At 41.2% G+C, this 12,415-nt stretch overlaps 1 protein-coding gene across 5 annotated transcripts in view; it reads left to right on the top strand.

Annotated features, from left to right (window-relative positions):
- septin15 (septin 15) overlaps positions 1-9,888 on the top strand; it is a 47,948-nt gene extending 38,060 nt beyond the window's left edge. For all 5 annotated transcript variants that reach the window (XM_069714275.1, XM_069714276.1, XM_069714273.1 and 2 more), the window contains exons 9-13: positions 6,102-6,153; positions 6,785-6,910; positions 7,407-7,542; positions 7,951-8,096; positions 9,152-9,888. In XM_069714275.1, the coding sequence (XP_069570376.1) occupies positions 6,102-6,153; positions 6,785-6,910; positions 7,407-7,542; positions 7,951-8,096; positions 9,152-9,191 (500 nt within the window). In that variant the 3' untranslated portion in view covers positions 9,192-9,888. The remainder of the gene's footprint in view (positions 1-6,101; positions 6,154-6,784; positions 6,911-7,406; positions 7,543-7,950; positions 8,097-9,151) is intronic.
- The last annotated feature ends 2,527 nt before the right edge of the window (positions 9,889-12,415 follow it).

Raw genomic sequence — 12,415 nt, forward strand, 5'->3', positions numbered from 1 at the left:
AACTGGGGCCGTTGTGGCTCATTGTTGGAGCTTCACATGCACAGATTCAAGACGCCGACGGCGACGGCTGCCATTCGCTGTGAAGGAGACCTGCGGCCACCGCTGAGCTCGACGGTGACGGCCGATTGGACTACAAAGAGCTGTCCAATCAGAGCAGAGCACGTTAACTAGGCGCTCGACACAACACACCGCCAGAAGCACAGATTCAGGAGACACCAGCTGCTTTGCGTCCGTATGCGGGGAACACGAGGGAAGCCTGTTACATTTTGACAAGTATGACATTATCTGGCAGTCACGACATTGGTACCTCATACACCCACCCTCCTTCCCTTCGACACACACACACACACACACACACACACACACACACACACACACACACACACACACACACACACACACACACACACACACACACACACACACACACACACACACACACTCTCCCATCTCGGTAGTGTTGTTCTTGACCCTGATAGGGATTCTGGAAAAGGAGGATAGACACTAGTGTCCTATCACCTCGTCACCGTTAGCGACGGTGAAGTGTTGCTGCTCTCTTTGGTGTGTTCGCTCTCTGCACTTTGATTTTGTTGTTTCAAGTCGTCTGGAAGGTGATACCCTGTATGCATCTCTATATAAAGTGATATACCTTTGTTGCTCTGTGGTTGACCGTTTATCAGTCTTTCACTATTTCATTCTTCCTTTTCTCTCTTTTTTCTTTTCTTTTCTTATTTTTCTTTTTTTTTTCTTTTCTTTTCTTTTCTTTTGTCTATTCTTTTCCATGACTGACAGAGGGCATTTTTGGTAAACAAAACCATCTTTCACTTAATTTCAACCTCATTTTCTCCTTCCCACTCCTCCCACCTCGAAGGATGCCCCCCCCCCCTCCCACCTGCTCCTGTCAGTATCTCCATCCCTCCTTTCCCTCCACTTTTTCTGTTGCTGTGCTGTCTCATCATTAGGCTGATGGTCAAACCAATGCTCTACTCAGACTTGGGCTACAGACTCAAACTCTTAACACTGAAATACAACTTTATTTTGGAGGGAAACAAAGAGGAATGTGGACAATTATTTTGAAATATAAAAAGAACTCAGACGCCGAAATCATTCATGTGTCCCTGCTAGATCATTTAGATAGTTGTCTTTTTCAGATGAAATATAAGTAACTCAGTGTGGCTCATGTTGTGGGGTTTATTCTTAAATAGGAGAATACTTGACACACATCACAGGGGATTTTACACCATTTTGGTATCAGAGTGTCCCAATGGCCCGAATTTATTTTAACACACAAATCAATGAACATTAGAAACTGTTCTGTTCTCTTGTGTTGTTCACTGTTTGTATCTCGGTATTTTTAAACAGGAATTCAGTAACCAGTACTATTTACATTGCAGGTAAACTATCTCACTCTGATCTCTTGATCACAAATTTAAAGGATCAAAAATCTCGTGTCAATGTTAAAATACACCAAATATTAGAGGATATGGAGTTATAAGAGTTCTTTTTTTATTATTTTTTATTTTACTCTCAATACAACAGGCTTAAATCTTAACCTCTAACAAAACTGTAAAACTCACTCAAAACATAAAAGGCACTAAGAAACAATGCAACTCAACGTAAACACAACACATGCAGAACAGAAAATAAAGGTGTAAACAAACCCGGCTACACGAAACCTACCTGCACCTGTGTTTGCTCGGTGTTAGCCTGCGGCAGGAGGGCCAACGATGTACCAGGGGGTCACGTGAATGATTACATCTGCTGTCTTGGATCTGATCACTTCATTTAAAAGTCATATGACAATCTTTCCAAACCTCACAGGATGTGTATTGGAATTTGGATTCGTTACGACTTGTCTTATTTTTGGTATTTTTGACGATCGTTAGTATCAGTTACGACGATATTGTGCCGGGATCTGGGAACAGGGTGACATTACCAGGCAAGAAACACAAGCAGTGAGAGGCTCAAACGGACACGGTGTCCTCGGGTTAACCCAGCCGTTTGGAGTTCAACTAAAAGTGAGCAATAATTGTTTAAATGTTTTTCTACTGCTCTTTGGTTCCGTTCAGTTGAACTCTGGTCCCGGTGCCCAATCGGTTCAGTTTGTTCGGTGGGAAAGCCGACCGACTGAGATTGTTTTTTTTTCTTATTCTGGTCACGGGTCCAGCTGCAAGCCGACTCTGCTGCCGTTTGTTTGTCGTCTGAGACTGAACGGACCAATCGCAGGACCTTAATTCAACAGCTAAGCTTCTGAGTAAATCCACCTGCTGTATCTGGGCTGAATTGTAAGAAGCGATCTTATAATTGAGCCGTCATTTAATAAGTAACCATGGTTACAAATGCAGATATTTTTTTTACCCTGATTAATCAAGTGTGGCAAAAGTAGTTTAAACTGCGAACTGTTGTGTTGTTTAAAATCCTTAAAAAAAAATTTTTTAAAAACTTGAGTGATCAAATGACATCACTGCAGACTAGTTTGGTTTGTGAAAAAAAAAAAAAATATGAATATGAACCAGACCGGAACTAAAATGAAACGGTATATTATTGGTTTTTTTCCCTTTTTATCTGAATCCAAATGTTTCTAAGCTACTGAAGACAAAAAGTTTGAGAACCAGTTAAACTCACGATCGTCTCGGCTGCTTGTGTTTCTTGCTCCATCAGTATATACAAAAAACAAAACAAAATATTGATACTGTGTTCCCAGGTCTCAGTAGTAGACTTTTAATAACCATAAGAACGATTGCCCAAATGACAAAACTGAGACCGAGGTTATAACCTTGAAAGGTGCATTTGATGATATTTACTGTCAAAATTTCCTCCAAATCCACCCGGAGGTCTAAAGCTTAGTCCCAGGTCTGAGGCTGTGAATAGTCATGGAGAAATCTAGAGGCTGTTTGGTGCTGAAGCTGCACTCTTAACGCTGCGGTTCCCTTCTTTGATCCCGTGGTATCGAGCGCAGCGGCGCCCTCTGCTGTCAGCCCGGCCTCACCCGACGCGGCTCGGCTCCTTTTCCATCGTGAGCTGAGCTGACCGGTTGCGGGCGGAGGACTGCCGGTATCACCGGACCAAGGACTGGGATCCACCATCCTAACGCATCGCTTCTGGCTTCGCGAGCAGTTAATCGGTCAGCTAGCGGGCTTTCCCCCCAAACGGGCATGTAGCGGCTCATTTAAGTCATTTAAGGTAACGCGCGGCTTGGTTTCATGAGCTCTCACTCATACTTGATCATTTTAAGACTTTTTTTAACATGTTTGCAAAACATCCCGCAGACACGCGTACACTTATTGCATGTTTCAGATGACGGGTCGTGGGCGCTAGTTTCATTCAAACCGATGCAGTTCATCATCATGGCCTAAAAAAAAACAACTAAAAAAAACCACTGCTAGTAGGTGAAGCTCAAAACACCTGATGTACCGAGAGAATATTCAGTTGTATTCTGATTGACAAAGGGGAAAAAAATAACAAATAAATAAGAGCAAGAATGAAAGAAAAAAATCGAGAGGATGCATCAGGTATTTTCTGCCACTCATCAATAAATTAAAATCTGTATACTATTAGTTACAGCCTGTTTTTGTTTTTTTCCTATGACCCTTGACCTCACTTAGCTCCTCTACTTGCTCCCTCCTTGAGACTTGCGCTCCCCCCCACCACCACCACCTCCCAGCCGGTCATATAACACCTCCTTCCCAACCACCACACTCCCTCTACAAGCCCTGGGCTCTTTAGCCAGTCATGCAGGTTATGGTGTTGATCCGGGCCAAATCTGGGCTGAATCTGGGCCAAGCAACGGGCCGTTTCCGGGCCAAGTCTGAGCTGTATACCCCCCCCCCCCAAAAAAAAGAAAAAGAAAACCCAGCTGCTCCAGACCCAGATTTAGCCCCCTACCCCCCTCCGCTGGGCGCAGACAGTAACTGAAAAACCGTACCCCTCCCCTCCGTCAGAGCTCCCTCCTCTAGAAGAGACAGGAGGTCAATGGCTGGCTTTGGATGCCAAGGGGCTGGACTTCTTAAGTTTCATCAATGGTAAGGTTGTCCTCCTTATTCGCTCCCCTGATGATGATTGACTGCCGAGTTGGGGCGGAGGCTAACCCGATAAGGAGCGGCGCATTTGATGAAGAGGAGTTTCTCGGAGATCTCTACCGCATTGCATCCTCCTCCAGCGAGCGGCAGCTTATCTGCAGTCCTTTTCCAGAATCCCATCTGACCTCGTAACCATGTCTTTTGTTGTCGAGCTGAAAACTCACAATCATCTAACTGTGCCATGTTGAAATGAGAGCAGTTCTGTTTGACCGTGAACTCTTTGTTTTTGTTTTTTTGTTGTTCTAACCGTGTGGCGTCTGTGGGTCCGACAGTGAGAGGCTGTGATCAGATAGGAATCAGTCAGTATTTTATTTACATTGAATGTGGCTCAAATGAACCCACTTGAGAGTTATCGCTGAATTCTGCGTGGCGCGTTTTAGCATCTTTCGGTTCTTTGTTTTGGCTTCTTTGCTCGTAACTTAATTGTTTCGGTTCACTTTTCAAAACTTCACCTCATTTCAAGCGGCGGCAGCGGGCGGGCCGATTTTCAGAGATGAAGCTCTGTAAATTCGCCACGAGTTCAACACCGCTACGTAAACAGTTATGTCATAGCCACGGGTGTGACGGCACCTTCACCTTCTTGAACGTATTTACCTGTATTCATCCTGAACCGTTCGGTACGTGTCCTTTTGGTTCAGGATGAGGCTTCTCGCTTCGGTATTTTATGTGATAAAATACTGTCAAAATGTGACATAAATGTCTTATTTATGTCGACACACTCGCTTCCCAGAACAAACATTTTTATGCAAAGCATGGTTTGCCTTTAAAGCTGCGGACTGAGTTTTATGAATCTTGTATGAGGGTTTTGGGTTTTTTTTTGACAGTTTTCCTGCTGTTACGGTCGCAATTAATATTTAGATAAGATACCAAAACCTCGCTGTAATTCCAAAACTGCTGTGCACACCCCAAACCACGAGTTATGTGTTAACTCTTAAAACAAGTTCATAACATGATAATATGTCAATGATATACCTTCAGCTTGTTTTTGCTGATCAGGAGTGGCCAAAAAAAATAAAAAAATCAATGAATGCTGCTTTAAAAAGCACCGATCTCTCCCAGCGCACCTTTAAACATACGTGATGTACTGGAGCTTTTGCTCTTGGCTACCGACCAGGTCTTCTTACCTGGTGAACATTTCTGTTTTTACATTTCTTTGGGGGGGGTTTGAGGAGTGTTCGGTATACAGTTCAAACTGTGTCTGTGGGTCTGGATGATAAAGTATCAGGCACATTAAGTCTATCATTCAAATAAAGTAGGCCTGTACTGTCACTACATTTTCCACTATTCATAATAAAACCAGACTCGTGCTTGACCAGCAGTGTTGCTGATTTAAAAAAAAATAAATAAATAAATAAATAAATAAAATGGCCTTGAGTAGCGTGTGGGGAAAGGAAATAGTTTTTTTTTCCTGAATTGCTCAAGTCGAGTTTAAAATTAAAAAAATCCGCTGCTGCATGTTTTTCTGAAGCTTAAAACTTATAATAAAAGCCATCCTATGTGATCATGGCCTGATGTCTCTCTGCCCTCCTGTTTTCTGTTCATGTGCTACTACAGCTGATCTCCTGCTACACCTCTTCTCTCACTTTAAACACCGACTGCACACCTCGCTCCAAGTGTACCCCCCCCCCTTTATATAACCGATGAATGAATGAACTCTTCATGCTGTCATATCTCTTCGTTTGTATTCATATTTATATTTTATTTCATTTATAATACTTTTTTTTTTTAATATCTTGTTTAATTTTCTCACTACACTGTTTATGCTTTAATCTAAATAACACACTACAGTTGTGTTGACCTGCCTCTCGTATCTGAGCCTATAGAGCCTGCAGCTACTTACCCAGAGTTCATTGCAGTTATTTAGCGCCTGTAAGACAGTTTATGTAGATGTTTCCGCCTGCAGTTCATTTTCTAGCTCAGTTTCCCTTCAGACAAAGTCATTATAAGTATGATTATTACTATGAGACGTTTTCTCGTGCAGTAATTTCTGTGCGTGTTCCTTTCTCTTCCTGTGTGTTTCAGTGGAGAACGGGGAACACTGCGACTTCACCGTGCTGCGCAACATGCTGATCAGGTGAGACCGTTTATGTTTTGTTATTTCCCAGCCGGCGTTGGACGTTTAACTTCAGAAACATAACTTCATGAATTCAATTTGATGGGAAAAAAAAAAGAAGTCAAATTTAACGCAGGGTGGCCACTAGAGGCAGATTACGTTCTACTGTTGGCCTCGTTAGTTTACAGTCGGTACATCAGACCGTCTCGGACGCTTATTAGCTGATGCTGCTAATGTCGGCATCTGCAGTTTGTTTACGTGTGACATTAGCACTTAAAAATGTTGTGAACAAGAAATGTGAAAACCAGGAAAATATATATTTTTTTTTTCATTATTTAGTTGGTTTAAATAAAAAGACAATTGTTCTTCTTTTTTTTTTTTTTTTTAATGAAGAAAAATAAACTCCCTTTTGAAATGTTTCTTCCAGCCAGCAGAACATAGTTGAAGTTGTCCGAGCTCCGAGCTCGTCTCGAAGTTTCTCCTCCTATTTAAATGTTTGTTTCTGGGATGTTTGTGTGGTGTTTGGAAGATCAGGCAGAAAACAGTGAGCGGCTTGTAGGGTTTAAATTCCATTCGAAGCTTTTAACTTGTTTCCTCGTTATGAACGAGCCTCCTCTTTCTCACCGTACCCGACTTGTTTCTCTTCTCTTAGGACCCACATGCAGGATCTGAAGGACGTCACCAACAACGTCCACTACGAGAATTACCGCAGTAAGAAACTCGCCGCCGTCACCTGCAACGGAGTCGACACCACCAAGACCAAGGGACAGCTCACCAAGTAAGGCCTCCGCCATTAAACTCAAACCGTCCGAACTGTGAAGGCGTGGAGCCGCTGGACGCCAGCTTTGTCGTCAGAGGTTTTCTTGAGAGTTAAACGTAACGTAAACTGTCACAGGACTGTTTAATAAGTGCAGCAGGTTTCCTGAGAGAGACGGTTTACAGAAGGAGAAGTTAAAGTCCCGCGTGAGAGCTCAAATCAGGAAGCCGAGCGATTTTAAAAGCAATATGTATTTCTCTGGGAAACTTTAGATAAGACTTTATTAATCCCCCCGTGGGGAAGTTCAGTCGTCACAGCAGCACACTTCTTTTTTTTTTTTTTTACAAAATACGCATACAATCAAAATATGATAGATTAAAAAAAAAAAAGTAAAGTATCGTCCCCCCCGGATCCGAATCGGTGCATCCCTACTTCCTCAATAAGTTTCCTATTTAGCGACACTGGCTAACTGAACATGAGCCTCTAACCCTCGACCCTCGCCTCCTCCGTCCCATAGGAGTCCTCTGGCTCAGATGGAGGAGGAGCGCAGGGAGCACGTGATGAAGATGAAGAAGATGGAGGCAGAAATGGAGCAGGTGTTTGAGATGAAGGTGAAAGAGAAGAAGCAGAAACTGAAGGATTCGGAGGCTGAGGTGAGTTCCAGGATTTCTACTGACTTTTAAAAGCAAACACGGACTCGGATGACTTTTTTAGTTCGTTTTTTTTTTTTCCCCCCCGTTTTTTTCTAGAGCTTAAAAAAAAAAAAATCTCCGTCTTCATCAGTGGGAGGAGTTTCAGTTGGAAAACAACCACAGAAAAGATCTTTGATAACTAGAAACTCAGTCTGCTGATGAAGGCGGTGAGATGTGGTTGGAAGCTCTCGGTTTTCTTTTTAAAAATGAATTCGTGAGCGACCACACATCTTGTCGGGCGCGTTAATCAATCACCGCGTTACAAATCCCTCCAGCTTTCTTTTCCCAACGTTAAGTCTGCGTTCGTTTGAGTTTCCTGACGTCTGCGTTTGAGAGTGTTAACGTTGAGCTGACGTTTTCGACACCCAGCTGGAGAGACGCCACGAGCAGATGAAGAGGAACCTGGAGGCACAGTACAAAGAGCTGGAGGAGAAGCGGCGGGTGCACGAGGACGAGAAGGCCAACTGGGAGGCTCAGCAGAGAATCCTCGAGCAGCAGAAACTCGACGCCTCCAAGTCAGTGACACTTCGGTTCATGCGCTCTTTTAAAGTTTGTTGCTCGACAGCAGACAGGACGGATCGACACTGCGTGGTCGCGATTTCTCCGTGTTGTAACATAATGAACCTTTACTGCCCCCTGGAGGTCAACAGTAGTAGAAGCAACATATTATTTACAACTTCTCTTCATTTGGGACCAAATCTAATTCATTTCAAACCAAATAGTTTTGGATCCTCACATCCAAGTTATGACACTCGTATGAATCTGTGACACCTTTCAAACTTATGCTGTTGTTCATTCAGCTGTTTGATTCTAACTTCTTAAACTTTTCTGCACTAGAAATCTCTGAATATGAAAATGTATCTAATTAAAACGTCATTTAAAGGAAAAAATATAAAGACAGTGCAATAGAAATTTAAAAAAATGTTTAAAAAAAATTATAATACCAAATTTGTAAAGGAAAAATAAATAAGACAACTGCATAAGAGAATAGAAAAGTGCCGTGACTTGGTGATGTCACTTAAATGTGCCTCTTTTATTATTATTTAACAGTTGAGTGGATTTTGCCCGTTTTACCGGACCGAAAACTACAACTGGACCAGAACCGACTTTCCGTCAAGTGTTGAACAGCTGAGCATCAACTTTTAATAAAGAGCTACGAAAAAAAAAAAAACACATATTCATACAAACTGGCCTTCAATCATCTCCCTCCACAGCATTTATTCATTTTTAATTCCTGCGCAGCGTCACCTTTATTTGTCTTTTTGTTATTACTTGTTGTGTGCAGCACCGTCAGTTGAAACCACTGGAATAAAACTGCCATACGGATAAACAAAATAAAACATTATGCTTATATCAGACCAAGTAACTCTTCAAAAGATGTATTTAATCACTTTCGGGGTCAATTAACAAGCGATTCGTTCTGATTTTCTGTTCCGACCCCTTAAAGATGATTCCAGTTTTACTCCTTCAGTGTCTTTGAAGCCGATTAATGACGTTTTTTGTTGTTGTTTTTTTTGTCATGTTACTGTAAAATATCGTCACGTGACGTTTCTCATTTCTCCTCCCGCAGGACGATGGAAAAGAACAAGAAGAAAGGAAAAATCTTCTGAAGAGAGACGCGACTCTCTTCCTTCAGTTTTACACAAACTTCAAATGTTTTTTAATTTTTTTTCCCTTCATCCCCTCTGAAGCTCTCGTGTACCGTTGTCGTCCTCTCACACACACACACACACACACACACACACACACACACACACACACACACACACACACACACACACACTGCATCTGTCGAAACCTCTTTTTTTTTTTTAAATTTTATTTTTATTTTTTTTATTTTCGTTTTTCATTGGGGAATGCATGTGTTCGTGAAATTCTATTTTCCTATATTTCCTGACAAAGAGGACAACGTGTGAGTTTCCTCTGAGCCGACGGTCGACACATGGCAGGGACCATGCATAGTACAAATGTCCACGCCTCGTTAATCCTATGTCCTCTGGGTATCCGATAGACCGGCAAGGTGGACCAACTCTTTCTTTTGTTGTTCTCGGAAATTTAACACACTTAAAAAAAAACCAAATTAAAAAAAAATAATAATAATAATTAAAAAAAAAAAAATCGCGACCTCCGCGTGTTGCGTGTCGGAAGAAGGGAGAAGCGTACGTGAGCGAAGGGAACTGAGTCAGGTGGCAGCTGAGGAGGGAGGGAGGAAGTCAGGTGGACGTCGTCGGACCCGGTCGCACCAGGAAGCAACGCCGAGAAAGTGAATTCGCGCTCGGTTACGTCATTTAACGCCAACGAACTGCCGTAGCCGGCCACGTGGCCGGAAGCTTTTTCCTCCTCGTGCGCAGGTACTGAGCCGCTCTCGGGTGTAAAGAGCTACTGAAGGTGGGAAGAAAAACAACAACAACAACAACAACAAAAAAGTACATAGTTTGAGTTAAAGAATAAGTTTGCTAATGGAGCTCGTCTTTAAACAATAAGTTTCTTCAATTAAGAGATATGACATAGGAATAATTAGTTTACCGAGTAACAAATGCATCTTATTAATTGAGATAAGTTTCTCCAGTCACGTGAAATACTGGAAATGCATTAACTGTCCAGTTGGCAAGCGTCTTTATTAAAGGTCACTAACTTATCTTGTTTTTAATTAGAGAACGTACTAGTTCACTGCTGTCTCATAAATATCTGCAAATCGTTTCTCTTTCGCGGAGCACTTCATCCTCCCACGAAGATTTATATCTGTTTTATCAGCTCATAAACAACAACAACAACAATAATAATATTCTCCATTTTGGACTGTCTGTTCCCTCAATAAAGTCAAACTTCCCCAAATTGACTCAGATAATCAGCAAACGTGCCCCTTTTATTATTATTTTTTTAAATGTGGGTGTGACCGGGTCCTTCAGGGTGTGTTTTAATTTCTGTGTTTGAGGAAATGAACGCACTCGGATCTGAAACGCACGGAGACGAAGACGGGAGGGCGATTGGTCGTGTTGTCGTTGCAGGTTCGCATTTCCTCTTTGAACAGACGACGTTTATGCAAAAAGCCTCGTTGGCGTGTGAAAACTCTTACCGGTTAACAGTGGTTGCAAAGATGTTTTATATATCGTGACGTGCGTGATGGGTGTTGTCATGAAACCCGAAGCCCACCCCTAAACCCTCGGTGTCAGGATTTTTTTGTGACATTTTCCTTTTGGGTACCAAAAAAAAACACCAAAAGGGACAATTGATTACAACAACAACAAAAAGCTGAACTACTCCTTTAACCTTCCTTCAGTTCAGCTGACTTCATTTTAGAATATTATACGTGAATGCTTCTGCTCACAACAAACCACCGCCCCTCTTTTAATCTGTCAAACAATATGTAAAGTTCAGGCGGTTGAACCTTTAATATCCCCTCAGGCCCCCACCTCCCACCCAGAGTTGTCATGTTTTATTTTCATATGATGATGCTAATATTAATAATACTCTTATGTACGGTTGAAGAACGGCTCCTTAAATCCCTCGTAGTTTTTCTTAAAGGACTCTTAGATGAATCTGTTATTTTTAGAGTAGTGTTTCGGACTGCCTGCAGTCGTCATGGTGCATTTAAAAAAAAAAAAAAAAAGCTAAATGCAAAAGGGACAAGTCTTTACACCTGCAGCATATAAAATATTCACCTGTATGGATTTGTTCAGGATGGAAATGCATATATTGTGTACATACTGGAGGCCGCTCAGTGGCCTTTTTCTTTTTTTTTTTTTTTTTACGTTTTTTTTTTTTTTAAATTTTGTTTCTTTCTTTCATCAGAATATTTTATGTCAGGAATGAACCAGAACTTGTACTCAGAACAGAAGCTAATACTCGTCTTAAGACTTCATGAAAACATCTCCATATACATTAACACACACACACATATATACACTCCATACATGTATGCCAATGAGTACACCTTCTCAGGACCGCTCCGTTTCATCAGAGGAAAAAGCAATTCTGTGGTCGGACAAGCTTAGAAATAAGTGACTGATTTTTGTTTTGTTTTTTTAAATGCTTGTGAACTACTCGCCCTTCCAATAACACCCAAGTTATAATACTTAAGTTTAGGTGGATTTTTATTTTTCTTTGTAATATTTACTGTTTACCGCTTCTCTTCTTTGTTTTATTATGTGTTCTGTCTCTAACTGTACATGGTTAATATTAAAGTTGACAAAGTTATGCTTTAACTCCCAGTGTGTGTGAGTCGTTCTATTTAAACGTGCAAAAAAAAACAACAACTCAAATTGTGCCTCCGGAAGCTCAAAGAAACTCTTCAGCTGCTGGATTTGAAAACGGGTCAAACTCTTATAAGTTTTGGTGACGGAGATCTTTTTCGCCTTCGGGATCCTCTTCTGAGTGAAATTTCTGAAGCACAAAAAGGCTGTATTTTTTTTCTGTATTAAACATACCTATTAGGTATTTAAGTTTGATAGAACATGCAATTAATGAGGATCTTTTTTGTGATTTTATTCAGTCCTCATTTTTGTCCCCATCAACCTCCTGTTTTTTTTAAATTAATTAATTAATTTATTTTTTATCTAGATCTTGGTTGCATATTATCAACCCCTCTCTTTGGACAGAAATCTAAGGCTGTTTATTATTGACTTTTTTTTTTGTATTATTGTTGACCTTTGGTCCTGTGATTTTTCATGATGCGTACTATTTAGTGGTGTAGTGGTCAGCACCGTTGCCTCCCATTGAGAAAATCAAAGGGTTCAATCCCTCCTTTTGTCATTACTTTTTTTTTTTAACATAATACATGTCCAAATTATGAAAAAAAAAGTCATACTATAGCAAAAAGTGACCCTAAACTCAT

This window comes from Brachyistius frenatus, unplaced genomic scaffold (genome assembly GCF_029030835.1).
Source record: "Brachyistius frenatus isolate BFR_SWC_R1_liver_20210118 unplaced genomic scaffold, ASM2903083v1 Contig_129, whole genome shotgun sequence".
Classification (NCBI taxonomy): Eukaryota; Metazoa; Chordata; class Actinopteri; family Embiotocidae; genus Brachyistius; species Brachyistius frenatus.